Source organism: Colletotrichum graminicola (genome assembly GCF_000149035.1).
Source record: "Colletotrichum graminicola M1.001 genomic scaffold supercont1.11, whole genome shotgun sequence".
Classification (NCBI taxonomy): domain Eukaryota; kingdom Fungi; phylum Ascomycota; class Sordariomycetes; order Glomerellales; family Glomerellaceae; genus Colletotrichum; species Colletotrichum graminicola.
This window is the reverse complement of record NW_007361015.1, coordinates 761,311-777,467: the sequence shown is the minus strand read 5'-3', so window position 1 is coordinate 777,467 and position 16,157 is coordinate 761,311. Positions and strand designations below refer to the sequence as shown.

The following is a 16,157-nucleotide window of genomic DNA, read 5'->3' as shown; positions in this document are numbered from 1 at the left end:
GGGGCCGGGCCAACGCGAGGTGGTCCCAGAGGTTCGGCGTGTGGCTGGCTGGATGTATGTAGCCTGGATGTAGTTGATTCCAGACGTTACTCGAGAGGCTGCAACTTGTAGGGCGAAAGACATGCTCCTGTTGACTTGGTGCAGGGTAACTCCAGGTACTCGAGCAAGGAGGTAATGAGGGTCCAGTACATCTCGGGTTCATACAATGCGTTAGACCCGGGACTTTGGCAGTACTCGCGCGGTACCTCGGCGGGGCAGCAGTCCGCTGCTCTGAGTACCTGCCTACCCACCTTACATAAGGTAGGTACCTGGGTGCTTTTCACTGGAATTGCCCCTGTGCAATGCTGTGCAGGTGCAGCAGCGCAGCGCAATGAACGCCAAGTCGTGGCCCTCCACCAAATGGAACTTGCAGCGGGGGCCACCAGTTGTTTGCCGCCGGCGTAGGTTGTGTGACGTGGTGAGGGCACGATTGGAAGAGGAGGGCTTAGGGGACGTGCTGAAGACTTCCAGGCGTCACCCGTCCACTCAGGCACGCGCACCTACCTACTTGCCTTCTGTCTTTGTTGCTGGCTCCTCTTCCGCAGAGAGTGGCTTCCACCAGGGACCTGCTCGCCTCCTGCAGACACCCAAACTCTAAAGCAGCTGAGTTGTCGGTGCCGATGCGATCAAAACCTGTCCCCCACTGCATGACAATCAAGTAAGGTCCGCGAGTTGCTATACTTGTACTTGAGAGGGTGGGTGTGCGTGTCCTTGTCAGGAAGGTAGGATGTGCAGAGGGAACAAGCCAGATCCTAGAGCAAACAGTACCCGTAGGCTGCTGAAGGGCATCGTTCGTTATTTTACGGCGTGGACGGATCCAATGGCGAGCTGAGGAATGCCATGCTGACGAGAGAAACAGAAGCTTGGCGGGCTCGAGACATGTCTCACAAGCCAACATGTCTTGCTGTGGCTCAGGGCCAGTAGTAGACGCACAAAGATAGGCCAAGCTACGACGGGGACAGAGTAGATGGTGACGGAACTTCCACGTGCTTGGTAGAGCAGAAGCGCCGGTATGTCTTTCGATGTCTGGAACCACGCACATTCTAAAAACCGCCTTGATTTCACATGCTCCTGCAGGGCACATGCAACATTGCATGGACCCTCTCCATCAGCTTTCCCCTTCTGTCAGAGTGCCCTCAGTCATGTCTACGCTGGAGGGTTCACCTCACGCCAGTCCGGGAAGACGGAAGGGCCCTTGCTCCAGTCGCCGAGGTGAACCGACAACGCCTCGTAAAACACCCTGTATGCTTCGCCGCTCATGTGGAGGCCGTCCGGGAGAAGATCTGCCAGCCCGCCCCGCTCGCCGAACTCCGGTGTGCCTGGCAGAGGACCTCCGGCCCGAAAGCCTGGCGTCCTGGATACAGCGTGGTCCATCAACGCCTGCCACAGGTCGACCAGCACCACGCCGGGCACCTCGGCCGCCACATTTCGTGCCGCCTGTGTGTATTCGGCGCTGGTCTTGGAGGTCCGCTGGGGCTTCGGGTGACCCGCGGCCAGGTCGAGCTCGGTGACGCGAATCTCGTCTATGGGCGGCGGCGTGACGAGGATAATCTTGGGGTTGTGACCTGTGATGTTGGGGTGCGTGACGATCTTGACAAGGTTCTTCTTGTAATCGCTCAGCGGGACGTGCTGCACCGTCGTTTTCATGGGGTGGACAGCATCGTTTGCGCCAAGGAGCACCACCTGGTCAAGACCTTAGCACAGTGACCCCGGGAGTGGTTCGCTACACTCACGAGACATTCCAACTTTGGCCCAGACTCGGAAGGAGGGAGGAACATATCGGCGAGATATCTGACAGCATTCGCTGTGTTCCAGCCAGAGAAGCCGCGGTTGACTACATCGAAGCGGCGCATCGCATCTGAGAGGCGGCCTATAAGCTCGAGGATGCAACGCAAACCAGAGACGACTCACGGCATTGGAGCTCTGCTTGAAACGAGAAGCCATCGGATGCCTCGCAACAGCCCTGGATGAGGGAGTCTCCGAGGAGCACGATTTGGGGGTATGGTTTCTGCAATCATGGTAAGTCGCCCTGGTTCATTCATTGAATTCCAGAACCGTAACCTACCGCCATGGGGGTAAAGCGTTACTGAAGCGGAGGTGGATCGGAAAGGAACAATGTGAGAAGCAACCAGGCTGTGGAAGTGTGTCTTCTGAGCAAATTGGTTGGTGAGTCCGACTCGGGACTAAATAGTGTCTTACTACTTACTACACGAGCCTCTGCAGGCAACCCGCTGGAACTCCCGATCACACAACCCCCACGGAACGGCTAAAGTACAATACCGCTCTTACTGGATTGTTCACACGGAGTGCCTGCGGTTACGGGTCTATCAACCATACAAAACGGCTCCTAACTTGGAAAACAAGCAAATAAGTTGGGCTCCACTGAAATGATTAACGACACTAAAGCCTCTCGACCTCTGGAATCACTTATTTACTTATTTACTGACAATGAAACATGAGCGATCCTGATTCCCGAACTCGCAATGATGAACTAGTATTGCGAATACTCATATTATGTATCTAGGAAGGAAATGTATAAATTAAAATAAACCTAGCCGACTCAGCTTAACAAGCTCGAAGCAACTATATGGAATCTCGAGCTTTCAAAGACTTGAGCTGGTGCGCAATGGTAGAGAAGGAGGGGACGGACGGTGGGGTCAATGCCACTCTACCCACTCCCTTATCAATAAATGAAATGATTCGCTAACCGGCTTATCAGCAACAAAAAAATAGTCGGCGTAACTAATACCCGCCCAGAAAAAAAAAATCGAGAAATCCCAGGTACACACACGCTCTGGGGAAAATCCCAGTCTCGTAGGACTCCCCGCCATTGAGTTATTCAATCACCGCGGAATGCCGCAAAACTTCTAAGATATGGTGTCCTCTCTTGCTGCGCAGTTAGCGCAGATCGCCGCCAACTCGAAGGCTTCCTTGGATGTCAAGGCGCAAAAGGCCGCCCATTCCAAGTCCTTAATCTTCGAGCCGCGAGTTGCTGCGACCCAGAGCTACCAGACTCTTTACACGATATGCTCCGAGGGCTTCGAGGAGCTTTGCGAGCTCGATGGCCGCTTCAAACCCTTCTCCAAGACGCTCTTCAGCGAGCAGAGCATGAGCGAAGACCGAACCCAGATGACTGCTGCTGAAAATGCCGAATTGGACAATAAAGTCGAGTCCTTCCTCCGCCTTGTCGGCAGCCGGTTGAGGCTCATGCCTTCGATCCGGGCCCTCGAGTGGCTCGTTAGGAGATTCAGGTATGCCGTTGCGGTCCATGCCGTGTCGCCGTTTCTCTAACCGGGTGACAGAATTCACGAGCATAACACCAAGTCCCTCATCACAACCTTCCTCCCGTATCACTCGATCCCTGCATTCGTCACCTTGCTCTCGATCCTCCCGCCCAAGATCCCTCACGAGTACCGATTCTTGAGCCCCTACATCAAGTCGCTCACCTCCCCCCCGCGATCCGTCTTGGTCCACGAAGCGATCCACAAGGCCGACTTCCTCAGCACCCTGTCCGAATACACGCTTGAGGCATGCAGGCACCAGCAACAATACCCAACTTTGGTCTCGTTCTGGGGTGGCGTAATGACGGAGGCTGTAAACGGGCTTCTCGAGAACATGCGATCCGGCCGCGCCGCTGTTCAGCAGGACAACAACGAAGCCTTCTTGCACCGCGTCGGGCCTACGCTAGCCGAGGCAATGTCGATGAAGAAAGTCCCCAACATGCAGATTGCCTCCTACATGGCTGTCACTGTCGTTGCGGCCAAGGGCAGCTTTGACGATGCGACTCTCTCGGCCTTCATGGAGCAGATCGTTCACGGCTGGACCAGCGAGACTGTTCGCCCTGGGCTCGTCTGCTTGTGCATTCTGGCGCAGTACCGGTCGGCGAAACAGCTTTCCGGAAAGGTCACCAAGGCCTTGCTGAAAGTCCAGAACCTTGGCGAGATTCTCGTCGAACTGGGCCAGGAGAGGAGAGTTGACAAGCTCACCAACGGACTCTGCATTGCCTTTATCGAACGCTTGTGCAAGAAGGGCGACGCTCGCGGTCTGCCCATCATCCGCGCCATCTTGATGAGCAAGATCTTGAAGGAGAAGCAGATTGCTGTCATTTTCAAGTCTCTGGTGCTGGCTGCACACAGACTCGACGACAACGTTGACAAGGACGGTGAAATTCGCAAGGAGCTTGGCTCAACATTGATCGATCTTTCTCGCTTCTCCGGGGAGACTAGTGAGATCATCCGGACGGTCCTAGAAGAGGTCGATTTCGATGTCGAGGAGCTGGAAATGAAGCTCGACGTTTCCATTCGCCAGAGAAAGGCCTTGCCAGGCAGTCAGGAGGACGTCGAGATGGACGAGCCCAAGTCCGCACCCGCAAAGGAGGACTTGCGAGAGACCATCCAGGAGTTGTCGGGCCAGAAGCGCGCTCTCCCCTCCTGCCTTTCTACTAGCACTGGGGAGGTCTACGACGAGTTCAGCCGACTTTTCCTCCGCGTTGTCTCCCAGCAATCCGAGGACCCGACTCTGCTTGCTGATTTCGACCAGCTGCCGTCCCTCAGCCGACAGACGGCAGTCAGCGATCACACCTACATCACCTTCTTCGTTCGCATCTGGTCAGGTCCTTACCCGACTCTCGCCCGCGCGGCCGCTGTGGACGCGGTCAGAAGACGTCTCAGTGATGGCGACGGCAACGACCTCGATTTCCAAGCTCTCATCCCCTACTGCCTCGTCGCTCTGGTCGATTCTTCCAAGAAGGTCCGCCGTGCAGCTGCCGAGCTCCTGATCCAGATCGGCCATTTCTTCCCCCATCAGTCCAAGGCTGCGAAGAATTCTGTCTGGGGCGGTAAGAAGCTATACGACGACAGCTCCAAGGTGCAATGGCTGGACGCCGATGTTGTTTCCCGCCTTCTTCACGGCGTCATCCTTCCGGCCCTTGAGGAATGTATCATGCACGAAGACTACATTCGCGCGGTGCTGCACTCGACGCTCGATAGTAGCGCGAAGAACGAAGGCAGCGACGGGAAGAAGGCACTCAGCTCATCGGGTAGAGCATCGATCCTATCATTCCTTGCCAGTCACGTTGTTGCGACACCGCTGCTCAGGGTCAAGTCCAATCTTCTCTCAATCCTTAACCGCATCAGAGGAGTGTCGTCTACTTCAAGGACGAAGGTGCTGCTGCCGGCGTTCCAGTGGTGGGCTTCCTTGTCTTCCGAAGAGACGACCCGTCTTTCCGAGGCCGAGGAGGTGGACCAGGCTGTGCTCCACACCAGATTCGCCGAGATTGTTGTGCCGAACGACAGCGAGGGTCTGGATTGCCTCCTCTCCATCGTCAAGGACCCTGCTTCTGCTAAGCGCCCGGAGCTGGTCCGATCAATCTCTGCCCGCATCCGATCCATCTGGAGTTCGATGAAGGCCGACACCAAGTTCGACGTCGCTCAGACAATGCTGGAGCTCTCTCAAGCGCGACACGCATCCCAGGACGAGGAGGACATCATTGCTGATGAGGCTGCCGATTTCCTGAGGAACGTCGAGCTCACCACGGACATCCTTTCCTACTTCCTCGAGTCCATTCAGACGGGCACGAAGATCATCACCGAGCCTCCGGCGAACAAGCGACGCAGGACCAGCTCATCTGAGGCCAACCGCGTAGTCACTGCGCAAGCCAGTGCCGAGCTCAGTGCGACGTTGAGATCAGTCACCTTTGTGCTCCAGCTCGTGGATGGCTCCAACCCTGCTTCCCACCCCGAGCTCCTTGACAGTCTCTTCGGCACCCTCTCCGAGCTCCAGCATTTCCGCACCGTCATCGGATCCGAACTCGGCTACCTGCAAAACCTGGTGCTCACGAGCTTGATCGCGATGGTGCCCGCTTACAGAAACAACAAGAGCCTGAAGATTGACGGCTCAGGGGGCCACGGCGACCTGCTTGTCAACTGCATCCAGAAGTCTTCCAGCCCGATCGTGCAAAACTCGGCCTTGCTTCTGATTGCCAGCCTTGCCACTGCTGCCCCTGATCTAGTGCTCCATAGTGTGATGCCCATTTTCACCTTCATGGGCGCCTCCGTCCTCCGCCAGAATGACGATCACTCTGCTCATGTGGTTAACCAGACCATCAAGGAGGTCGTTCCGCCTCTGATGGCGTCCCTTAAGAAGGGCAAGCGGAACCCGGTCGCTGGCGCCGCTGAGCTGCTCGCAAGCTTCGTTACTGCGTACGAGCACATCCCTGCGCACCGCAAGCAAGGCTTGTTCGTTGCTCTCATCAACACCCTTGGCCCCGATGAATTCTTGTACGCCTTGCTGGCGATGCTGGTCGATAGATATGGTCCTAACGACAGCCTGATGGCGTTTGCGTCTGAACTCCTGGGCGTCTACAGCGCCGAGGTGCAGCTCCAGACCTTAGCTAAGCTCCTGGACTTGATCAGTGACATCTTCAAGCCCAAACCCGGTTTGTCGGCTACCCTGCTGGGCGTCGGAGAGGACTTGGCGGAGAAGAAGCCCGAGACCAGTGCCCTTCAGCAGCTGACCGTCTTCCCGGCTCTCCTTTCCAGCAGAAAGCTCCGAAAGGAGATCACCGTGCTCACGGAGAGGGACGACATGGATTCTTCCAAGATTCGGGACTTGTACGCCATTCTCCTCAGGGATGTCTTGGCCCTGGCTGAGACCGTCAAGCAGCAAAAGGCGTTGCACGAATGCTGCGGTAATGCCCTGGCTAACCTGCTAAACCTCCTGTCCATTGGCGAGTTCATCAAGTCGGTCGAGAATCTCCTAGACCGTACCGAAATCGACCTCCGCCGCAAGGTCCTCCGGGCCCTTGAGGTCCGCGTGGACCAAGAGAGCGTCGCAGACGTCGCTTCCAGGACGGCATTGCTCGCTTTCCTGCCGCAACTCACCGCCGCGATCAGGGACACCGACGACATCAAATACAAGCACATCGCCGTTGCCTGCGTGGACAAGATTGCGGAGAAGTACGGCAAGAAGGATATCGAGGCCGTGGCAGGCGCTGCGGCGACCATTGCCGGACCTCACTGCCTCGGCCAGCCCGATGCCCGCCTGCGCGTCATGGCCCTGCTCTGCCTTGCCTCTCTTGTTGATGTTCTGCAAGACGGAATCCTGCCTATTGTCAACATTGCCATTTCCCAGGCCATTCTCTACATTGAGCAGTGTGTGAAGGACAAGACGACAGCAAACGAACTGCACAACGCCGGCTACGCGTTCATCACCGCCCTGGCACAGCACCTACCTTACATGATCTCTGCGAAGCACCTGGACAACATCCTCCTTGCCTCCAACAAGTCGGCTGAGGCTGATTTGGATAGCGAAGCCGACGATGAGCGCCTCAACTGCCTGAGGTTCCTCGCCAGAAAGGTCGAGGCCAAAACCATGCTGGGCAGCTTGGAGAAGAACTGGATCCCGGCCACCGAGGCAGGTTTCAATGTAAGTTGCTCGGAAGATGATCGGAATTACAACAAGACTAACAGAGCTACAGGCAACTGAGGAATGGGTTGACGTCTTTGGCGTCGTCGTCGAGAGCCACACCAAGTCCATTGTCACAAAGAACGTCACATCCTTGTCCGCGATTCTCCTCAACTCGTTGGACCTCCGAAGACGCGAGAACACAAAGGACAAGCTCACCAACGCAGCATCTCAGCGCGTGGCCAAGATCGAGGCATCCATCAACGACGTTGCCCTCAAGATGATTTACAAGCTGAACGATGCGGCTTTCAGGCCTATCTTCACTCAGATTGTCGAGTGGTCTACGCAGCTCCCCAAACAAGATGTTACGGGGCGCGCACTGCGTCGTTTTAGTGTCTACGGATTCTTGCACGTATTCTTCGAGAGCCTGAAGTCGATCGTCACAAACTACGCGACTTACATTGTGGACGACGCCGTCGACATCATCAAAGCATGCGACGTTAAGCTGCCGGAGCAGAAGGATCTGTGGCAGCGTGTCCTCTCCACTCTGGCGAGGTGCTTTGAGCACGACCAGGACGACTTCTGGCAGGCGCCCGCGCACTTCAGCAAGGTTGCACCCGTTCTCACTGCGCAGTTCCTCAACGCCGATTCTGTGGATCTGTCGGCTGAGTTGATCCCCGCGGTTGTGGAGTTGGCGTCTGCGGCCGACTCCCAGGAGCACCAGAAGGAGCTCAACAGCGCCATCCTCCGCCACCTGCGGTCTGAGCAGGCAGCCGTCCGTCTGGCAGCCGTCAAGTGTCAGCAGGAGCTCGCCGAGAAGCTTGGCGAGGAGTGGCTGTCGGCGCTGCCCGAAATGCTGCCCTACATCAGCGAGCTCCAGGACGACGACGATGAGGTTGTCGAGCGGGAGACGCATCGGTGGATCGTTAAGATCGAAGGGGTCCTTGGCGAAAGCTTGGACTCCATGTTGCAATAGTGAATCCGAATGTGTGGGAGAAAGAGGAAGGATGGAGCCGAGGGCCGTGAGGCTGAAAGGCTATTGGACGAAGAGTGGTCAATTTGTGTATTAGGTACCAAAAGTAATCAATTTTGAGACGTCATTTGAACATCGAAAAGCGGAAATGCCATCCCGTAGTGTCCGGACGGGGAAAAGTGGAGACGGAGACGTCACTTGTCCGTAGGGCCCGGCCACTTGCGTCTCGGCTTCGGTAACGCAGAGCTAAGAAATTTGCGTGTATTTAGGTTCAAGCAAGAGCGAATTGCTTTAATATACTTGCAAAGTTCCTAACGTACTTCAGAACCCTTCTCTCTCGTGCAGGATTTAAAGTCGGCGAGGTTACACAGCAACCGCCTACTCCGACCCGTACCCAGTAAGCAAGCTCTTTGAGAAGCGCATAGACTTCCGGTCTATTATCGCGCCCGCTTACAAACGCCTAGACAAAATACCGGGGCTTGACGCACCGCCTCGTACAGCTAGGGCCCGTCCAGGGGTTGAATTTGCGGACATCCCATATATATGACATATGCTCACTGCTGCCCCGTCGTAGTGCGTGTGGTGGTGTGATTCAGTTACCAACATGGCATCATCGAAAGTCGCACGGCAATATTGGAGAAGCCTCGCCCGGCCTGAACACCGGAGTCCCGCCGGGACGGCATTGCGGACCGGGGCGACGACTAACACGAGTGTTGTGAACTATCGCAACAGCACGAGCTCGAATTCGCCGACGGGTTAGTCTGACTCACTCAACTCAACAACACCCCCCTTCCTTCCCCCCAAAATCCCACCCGTACCACGAACAGTGACCAAGAGATGCCCAAGAAACCTGCTAACTCGCGTGTCAGAGCGAAAACGTGAAAGGGTCGTTGTGCTGGGCTCAGGATGGGCAGGCTATGCCTTTGCCCGCGAACTCGACCCCAAGAAATTCGAGCGCATCCTCATCTCGCCGCGCTCCTACTTCGTCTTCACCCCCTTGCTGGCCTCAACATCGGTCGGCACCCTAGAGTTCCGCTCCATCCTCGAGCCCGTCCGCTGGCTGAACCTGGACTCGTTCTACGAGGCCTGGGCGGACGACGTCGACTTCTCCAAGAAGCTCGTCCGCGTCGAGAAGGTTACGTCCCAGGACGCCACGTCCCGCACCCTCCCGGAGAGGCAGCTGCACCGGTCCAAGGGGGAGGTGATTGATGTGCCCTACGACAAGCTGGTCATCTCCGTCGGGGCGTACTCGCAGACCTTCGGCATCGAGGGTGTCAAGGAGTACGCCAACTTCCTGCGAGACATTGGCGATGCGAGGAGCATTCGTTTGAGGGTGCTCCAGTGTTTCGAGAAGGCCGACTGGCCCACGACCACGGATGAGCAGCGGAGGAAGATGTTACACTTTGCCGTCGTGGGAGGTGGCCCGACAGGAATCGAGGTCGGCAGTCGCCCCCCCCCCCCCCCAAGCTTCGACCCCGAATGGCACACTGACCTAATTCACAGTTCGCCGCCGAGCTCCACGACCTCATTCACGACGACCTGTCCAAGCTGTACCCGCACCTCATGGAGTTCGTCAGCATCACGATCTACGACATCGCGCCCAAGGTCCTGCCCATGTTCGAGCAGCAGCTCGCCTCCTATGCCGAGGACCTCTTCCGCCGCCAGGGCATCAAAGTGAAGACTCAGCACCACCTGCAGCGCATCCGGTCGGACGAGGACGACACTTACAACACTCTAAAGCTCAAGATCAAGGAGTACGGCGACGAGGAGGTCGGCGCGGGCCTCGTGGTGTGGAGCACGGGGCTGATGCAGAACCCGCTCATCCAGAAAATCCTGAAGAAGGAGCTGCGCAACCCCGCCTCGGCAGTTGAGGGGAAGAGAAGTGAGATTGTGAAAGTCCTGAAGGCGGAGAGGAGCGGCGGCATCATCACGGACTCCCACCTGAGGGTTCGCCTCGACGACCCGGATAACGAAAAGGCCGTCCTACCGGACGTGTATTCCCTGGGCGACTGCTCCGTCCTGGAAACCGGGACGCTTCCCGCCACGGCGCAGGTGGCAAGCCAGCAGGCCGTGTACCTCGCCAAGATGCTCAACAGGGCGGCGGACGACCGGGGGAGCAAGCCGTTCAAGTTCCGCAACCTGGGGACGATGGCTTACCTGGGAAGCTGGAGGGCGATCCACCAGAGTTCCGCGGACGAGCTGAAGGGCCGGGCAGGTATGTTTTCCTTTGGAGAAACGGTGCCCCTCGAGCTGTATGACCCTCTTGTGCTAATGCGCGAACAGCGTGGATTCTGTGGCGTTGCGCTTACCTGACCAAGTCGATGAGCATCCGGAACAAGATCCTGGTACCGTTCTACTGGTTCATCACCTGGGTTTTCGGGAGAGGCATTTCTCGATTCTGAGTGAGGTCCGTTTGGGGGTGGGGGTTCATCTGAGTATATGCTCCGACATCCCAAGACCTCTAACCCTCTCCGAAAACACTCGCCTCGGGAAGATGTAAGTTATGGGTTAGAAGCTGCGGTAGTAGCATAAAGTTAATTAGGGGGGGTTACATTTAGACCGGGTTTGTGATCTGCTTGTTGTTTTTAGCCATAGACCGGACGGTGGGGTAACTTAGGAGGTGCGAGAGAAAAACGGGAACGACCCAGAGTCTACTTATCTGTATGATATGAAAAGAAAAAAACCTCATTCCAATATAACTTGTCAAAAGTTGTGTAAGTTGATCTACCTCGGCATAAGTGACGCTTAGCAAATATGCCAGACTTATGGTCATTAGCAGCTGACGCTCACAAGTCATTCAAGCCTTGTCCTGCTAGCATACGAAGTAGGCCAACCTGAGTTGAAGAGATATTGACAAGGCGAAATAGGTCGAAGACGACCCAGACAACCTGTGTAATTCCACACTTGTTCACGGCTTCCTCAGTCGCTTTACGCTCCGGGAATTTCACTGGAGGGCCCTTCCTATAATCCCTCCAGCGTCCAACGCCAAGATCTTATATAGATGTATGTGCTGCCTTGTACAATACGCGGCTGATACATCCACCTTACGCTCTACTAACACCTCCCCCCCTTCAATTACCTACCTCGGTAGTTTGATTAGTTGAGGTATAGAACACCTGGTGGAGACTATATGGTCCTATGGGGGAGGGGCGCGGTGGGCGTTCCTTCCGTGATAACAACCTTACTGTCATCACCGAAACCTACCCCAGCCACCTACCCAGCTTCGAAGATGTCTATTTAATCCATTCCACCGTCCTCTCTGCCACCGGTCCGCGATGATGGCGTGTGTGGCCTAGTGGTTAAAGCTTTAACATAATACCCCCGAAACAAAACTCACCGGGCCTTGTTGGGGGCGCGCTGTTCGAACCACACTTAAGAACAGGGCGTAGAAAAAGATTTTTTTCTTCTTCTTCTTTTTGCTTGTATGGTCTCGATTAGGGGTATGAAAGTATGCAGCAAATCATCCCTCAACCATGTCAAATGAACACAACAGACGACACATACACCCGAGGAACCCCCCTAGCTGAGGACAGATAAAATGGCAAGCTCGTGTAATGGCGGCAAGTATAAATGATTTGTTCGTCATCCATGCTGTATAACGCTAACACGCTCTTGAGAACGCCCACCGGCGCAAGAAGGCAAAACAAAAAACAAAAAAAACACCTAGAACTGGGAGTATCCTGATTGAGGGGTGAAACGAGTGCCGTTGACTCCCTGGACACCCTGGCCAAGCTGGCTGGCAACGACGGTCGACTCGCGCACAGCACGCGCGATGGTGCCCCTCACGCGACCCTCCTCGAGCACCAACAAGCCCCCGATCGTACAGCCGCCGGGGGTGGTGCACTTGTCGCGCAGCAGGGCCGGGTGATCGCCGTTCTGGACCAAGCACGCGGCGCCCTTCATGCTCTGGGCAGCCATCCTCTGGGCCTCGACACGGGGGATGCCCATGGCCACGGCGCCGTCGATGGCGGCCTCGAGCATAAGGGCGAAGAAGGCCGGGCCGGAGCCGCACAGGGCGGTGCTAGCGTCCATGTTGTTGGCGGGCAGGTAGACGACGTCGCCGATGCGCCTGAAGATCCAGGTGACGAGGCTCGCGGTCTGGGGGGGCAGCGGGTACGTCGGGGCGCCGATGACGGTCATGCCCTCGCGAATGAGCGAGGCGGTGTTGGGCAGGGCGCGGATGACGCGGCATCGGCCGTCCTCCTCGGGGTTCTTGGTCGGCACGGCGCCGTGGAGGATCTCTTCCAGGTGAGTCTCTGTGAGGCCGGCACAGATGCTGATGAGCAGCTTGCCGTGAAGGGCGCGGGCCATGCCGGGCTCGCTGAGGAGCTCCTTGACCATGTAGGGCTTGCAGGCAAGGATGACGACCTCGGACTGGTAGACCGAGTTGACGTTGTCGTTCTGGACGACCTTGAGGATCGACGAGTGCTCCCAGAGCGCCTTCTTGACCTTTTTGGCGCTCTCCGAGCGGCGAACGCAGGCGATGAAGCGCGAGGGGAGGCGGGCGGGAACTTCATCATGCCGGGGCGTCGAGGTGCCTGACGCCGAGGGCGTATGGAGCATCTGGAGAGGCCTGGGAGCCTGCATCTCTACGAGGGAGGTGAGGATGCCGTTCAAGATGGCGATACCCATGGTTCCTGTTCAGAAGTTAGTATACCGGGCTTCGTTCCGAGGTTTCCGCCGTCTACTCACCGCAGCCAAGGACAGTCACTGTCAGCTCTTCGGAGCTGTGGTCGCCCATTACAGACATGGTGAAGGGTCGGTATAAGATGAGATTTGCGGTGTAAGTTGTAAGTGATGATTGCACTGGTGCAATTAATGACCTTTTTGTGTTTTTGCTTCTGGCGGAAGGCTAGATTCGGTTTCAGCAAAGAAAATAAGAAGCAGCTTGGTCTGTACAATCAACTTCAGTGTGTAGAAATGCCATTCGACTGCGACGACTTCGGCCTATTAATTTAAAGCGAAGAAAAAAAAAAAACTACTAAAAAAAAACAAATAGGAGTCGAGGGGTGAGTGAAAAGAGCTCTCCACTGGTCACTGATCCGAGATCGTCCGTCCTCATCCACTGAGCTGCCGTTTCTTCCGCGCTAAGCCCACCATGGCGTAGCACTCCGCTCGCTACCTTTCGCACAGTGTTGGTCGATCCCAAAAATACATACCATGGAAACGGGCGACGGCACCCCCGTGGGAAACTGAGTCGCTCGCTCGTTCGCCCTGCAGCAAGGTACCTAGGTAGTAGTAGGTATTAGCTTTCGTGCTCAACAAAGAGCATCTATCTGGTCTCGTCAATGACCTCAGTCCGGGCGTCGCCAGCGAATCCGATAACCATTTCGACTTGATCCTCTAGACTGATTCCGCTGAACCCGACGCCGGCGAGGACTGGCATCCAGCAGACATGGCGGACCCTTTCGAGGTTCGGATGCGCTTCACGGCCCAGCTTCAACATCTCAACGCGTCCGTCACCTCGGCTCAGAAGGCCGCTCAATATGCACTCAAGTACAAGGACATGGATGAGGACCTGCACTCCTGCATACTCGAGCAGCTGGAACGGGTGAGTTCAGTTCAATGCGGAAAATGACAGAGGTTGATGCTGATTTTTCCCCTCCCCGCCCGCTCCCAGAACAACATGAACACTCGCGCCAACATCATGTACTTCATCGAGCATTTCCTGGAAATGGCCCAGAAGGAGAAGCACGTCGACTACGTTCGAATGATGCAGCGCGACATCATTCGCATCGTCGACGCCGTCGCTCCTGATGATGGATCCGGCGCCGCCAACGTCAAGGTCGTCAGAAGGGTGAGTCCCCCACCGGGTGTGCTCATGTTACATGAGCTCGGCTGGGTTTGCTGACGTGCAGACCAGGTTCTACAGGGCCTCCAGCAGAAGAACTTTCTCGAGGCGCGCACCGTCGTCGAGATCGAGGAGGTCCTCAGGGAGCGCGAGACCAGTGCCCACGACGCCGGCCTCTCGTCGCCCGTCAACGGCGACGTCGACATGGGCGACGCGCCGCCTAGCCATGCGCGCCAGTCCAACGGCCGGGCCCCGCGGCTGGAGAAGCGCCAGATCGAGCAGCGCATCGAGGAGGACCGCGAGCGCCACAAGCGTCTCCGCGAGAACATCTGGGCCATTGGCACCCATGAGACCGCCGAGATCGACAAGATCTGGGACGAGACGAGCGACCTGGGCGATGACGATCACATCCTTGCCGAGGAGGAGTTTGTCGCATGCACCCAGGCCATGAATCACTCATGTGCCCCCAAGCCACCTGCTGGTCCCGCCAGTACCCGTGTCGCGAATGGCAAGAAGCATTGAGGGCTGACGACACGGCTCTCACTTTGTCGGCTTCGCATGAGTATTTATTTCTTGGCGTTTAATTCTTTGGAGAGCGGAAAACTGGCGTTCATGGGTTGGTTTCGGCGGCCGGGCCGGGTCTGTGTATACCATTGGTGGTAGTAGTAGTAGTAGTAGTAGTAGTAGTAGTAGTAGTAGTAGTAGTAGTACCGTGTTTTGGGGTTCTCATCAACAGTGGCTCGAGGAGCACTAGGAACGAAGCAACAAGTTCACACAAAGCTGGAGACGGCTTTGCAGCAAGAATGGTGGTGTATGTGTCTTGATAATATTGTTACATGGGTGTTTATACACTCATACACGTCCGTCTAGACCAATCCAATCCAGATGTCCGACAACAATGCTCCTCCCGCCCGAGTTTTACTTCTCCTTCCCAGGGAGTAGGGCGCCCTCGTTTCTCAAATCAGCCAACCAGCCAGCCGTCAGGACGGTTTACTCCATGGTGACGGTGGCGCCAAGCTCCTTCATCGTGGCGATGATCTTCTCGGCCTCGTCCTTGGCCACGTTCTCCTTCATCAGCTTCGGCGCGCTCTCGACGAACTTCTTGCTGTCCACCAAGCTGAGGCCTAGCAGGTTCTTGACTTCCTTGATGACCTTGGCCTTGGCGGCGGCGTCGAAGGCCGTGAGCTTGATGTTGAAGACGCTCTTCTCGGCCGCCGCCGGCGCGGCCTCCTCAACCTCCGCGGCGGCGGCGGGGGCAGCTGCGGGAGCGGCGGCGAAGCCACCGACGGGAAGGTCAGGAATGTTGAGCTTAGACTGCAATTAATGACGGTCAGCATCGGTCCGTATCTCTCTCTCTCTCCCTCCCCCTCTTCCCTTATGACGAGTTCACCCGGGGAATGGATGGATGGTTTGATGCATCACCCCCCCCACCCCCCTCCCCCCGTTCGTCCAAATAGGTGGGGGAGTTGGAGAAGCTTATAAGAATAAAGTTGAGATGCGAAGGAGGAAGTGTAAGACCTTTAATAAGGAACATCTTGTATGAAGCGTGGATTGAGGAGAGTCGGTAAGGGGGAGGAAGCGAAGGGTGGATACGACTAGGAGATGAGGCATAATAGGCAGATAAGGGGATAGAGAGCGTAAAACGGACGATGACGTAGTCGAGGCAACAGATTCCTCTTTCATCGTTGACTGGCGTGGAGCAGTACCGATCGACTACAGATGACAGATGGACAATCAAAAATGGAGAGAAGTACGATCAACGGACTAAGATGAGTAGATGCAAAAAAGAAGAAAATGTCACTAGGTATGTTCAGGAAGTAGAAGATATGCAATACTAGCAACACCAATAGTTAGATTTACTACTCCCATCAACAAAAGTAGCATTGCAAAGAAGGAGCATGAAAGCAGCGCTAGCGGACAGACGCCCGTCCGCGGCGTGTCACGGGGCCC

The 16,157-nt window shown here is 56.2% G+C and overlaps 6 protein-coding genes across 6 annotated transcripts in view; 3 read left to right on the top strand and 3 right to left on the bottom strand.

The window, feature by feature from the left end:
- Window positions 1–1,185: 1,185 nt before the first annotated feature.
- GLRG_03756 (GDSL-like Lipase/Acylhydrolase) lies at window positions 1,186–2,110 on the bottom strand (the record flags this gene model as incomplete). Its single annotated transcript, XM_008094441.1, has 4 exons — window positions 1,186–1,722; window positions 1,773–1,897; window positions 1,951–2,047; window positions 2,105–2,110. The coding sequence occupies 4 exons, from the start codon at window positions 2,108–2,110 to the stop codon at window positions 1,186–1,188; spliced, it is 765 nt and encodes a 254-aa protein (XP_008092632.1).
- An 803-nt stretch (window positions 2,111–2,913) lies between these two features.
- GLRG_03755 (BP28CT domain-containing protein) lies at window positions 2,914–8,419 on the top strand (the record flags this gene model as incomplete). Its single annotated transcript, XM_008094440.1, has 3 exons — window positions 2,914–3,290; window positions 3,342–7,464; window positions 7,517–8,419. 3 exons carry the CDS (start codon window positions 2,914–2,916, stop codon window positions 8,417–8,419), a joined length of 5,403 nt encoding a protein of 1,800 aa, XP_008092631.1.
- A 601-nt stretch (window positions 8,420–9,020) lies between these two features.
- Window positions 9,021–10,818, top strand: GLRG_03754 (uncharacterized protein; the record flags this gene model as incomplete). The annotated part of the gene is made up of 4 exons (XM_008094439.1): window positions 9,021–9,171; window positions 9,286–9,854; window positions 9,920–10,631; window positions 10,700–10,818. 4 exons carry the CDS (start codon window positions 9,021–9,023, stop codon window positions 10,816–10,818), a joined length of 1,551 nt encoding a protein of 516 aa, XP_008092630.1.
- A 1,261-nt stretch (window positions 10,819–12,079) lies between these two features.
- GLRG_03753 (pyrroline-5-carboxylate reductase) lies at window positions 12,080–13,166 on the bottom strand (the record flags this gene model as incomplete). Its single annotated transcript, XM_008094438.1, has 2 exons — window positions 12,080–13,053; window positions 13,109–13,166. 2 exons carry the CDS (start codon window positions 13,164–13,166, stop codon window positions 12,080–12,082), a joined length of 1,032 nt encoding a protein of 343 aa, XP_008092629.1.
- A 645-nt stretch (window positions 13,167–13,811) lies between these two features.
- On the top strand, window positions 13,812–14,729 carry GLRG_03752 (CTD kinase subunit gamma; the record flags this gene model as incomplete). The annotated part of the gene is made up of 3 exons (XM_008094437.1): window positions 13,812–13,967; window positions 14,037–14,213; window positions 14,280–14,729. 3 exons carry the CDS (start codon window positions 13,812–13,814, stop codon window positions 14,727–14,729), a joined length of 783 nt encoding a protein of 260 aa, XP_008092628.1.
- Window positions 14,730–15,197: 468 nt separating this feature from the next.
- GLRG_03751 (uncharacterized protein) overlaps window positions 15,198–16,157 on the bottom strand; it is a gene marked incomplete at both ends in the record, with an annotated part of 1,679 nt that continues 719 nt past the window's right edge. The window contains one exon of the mRNA XM_008094436.1: window positions 15,198–15,521. Coding sequence (XP_008092627.1) covers window positions 15,198–15,521 — 324 coding nt within the window. The remainder of the gene's footprint in view (window positions 15,522–16,157) is intronic.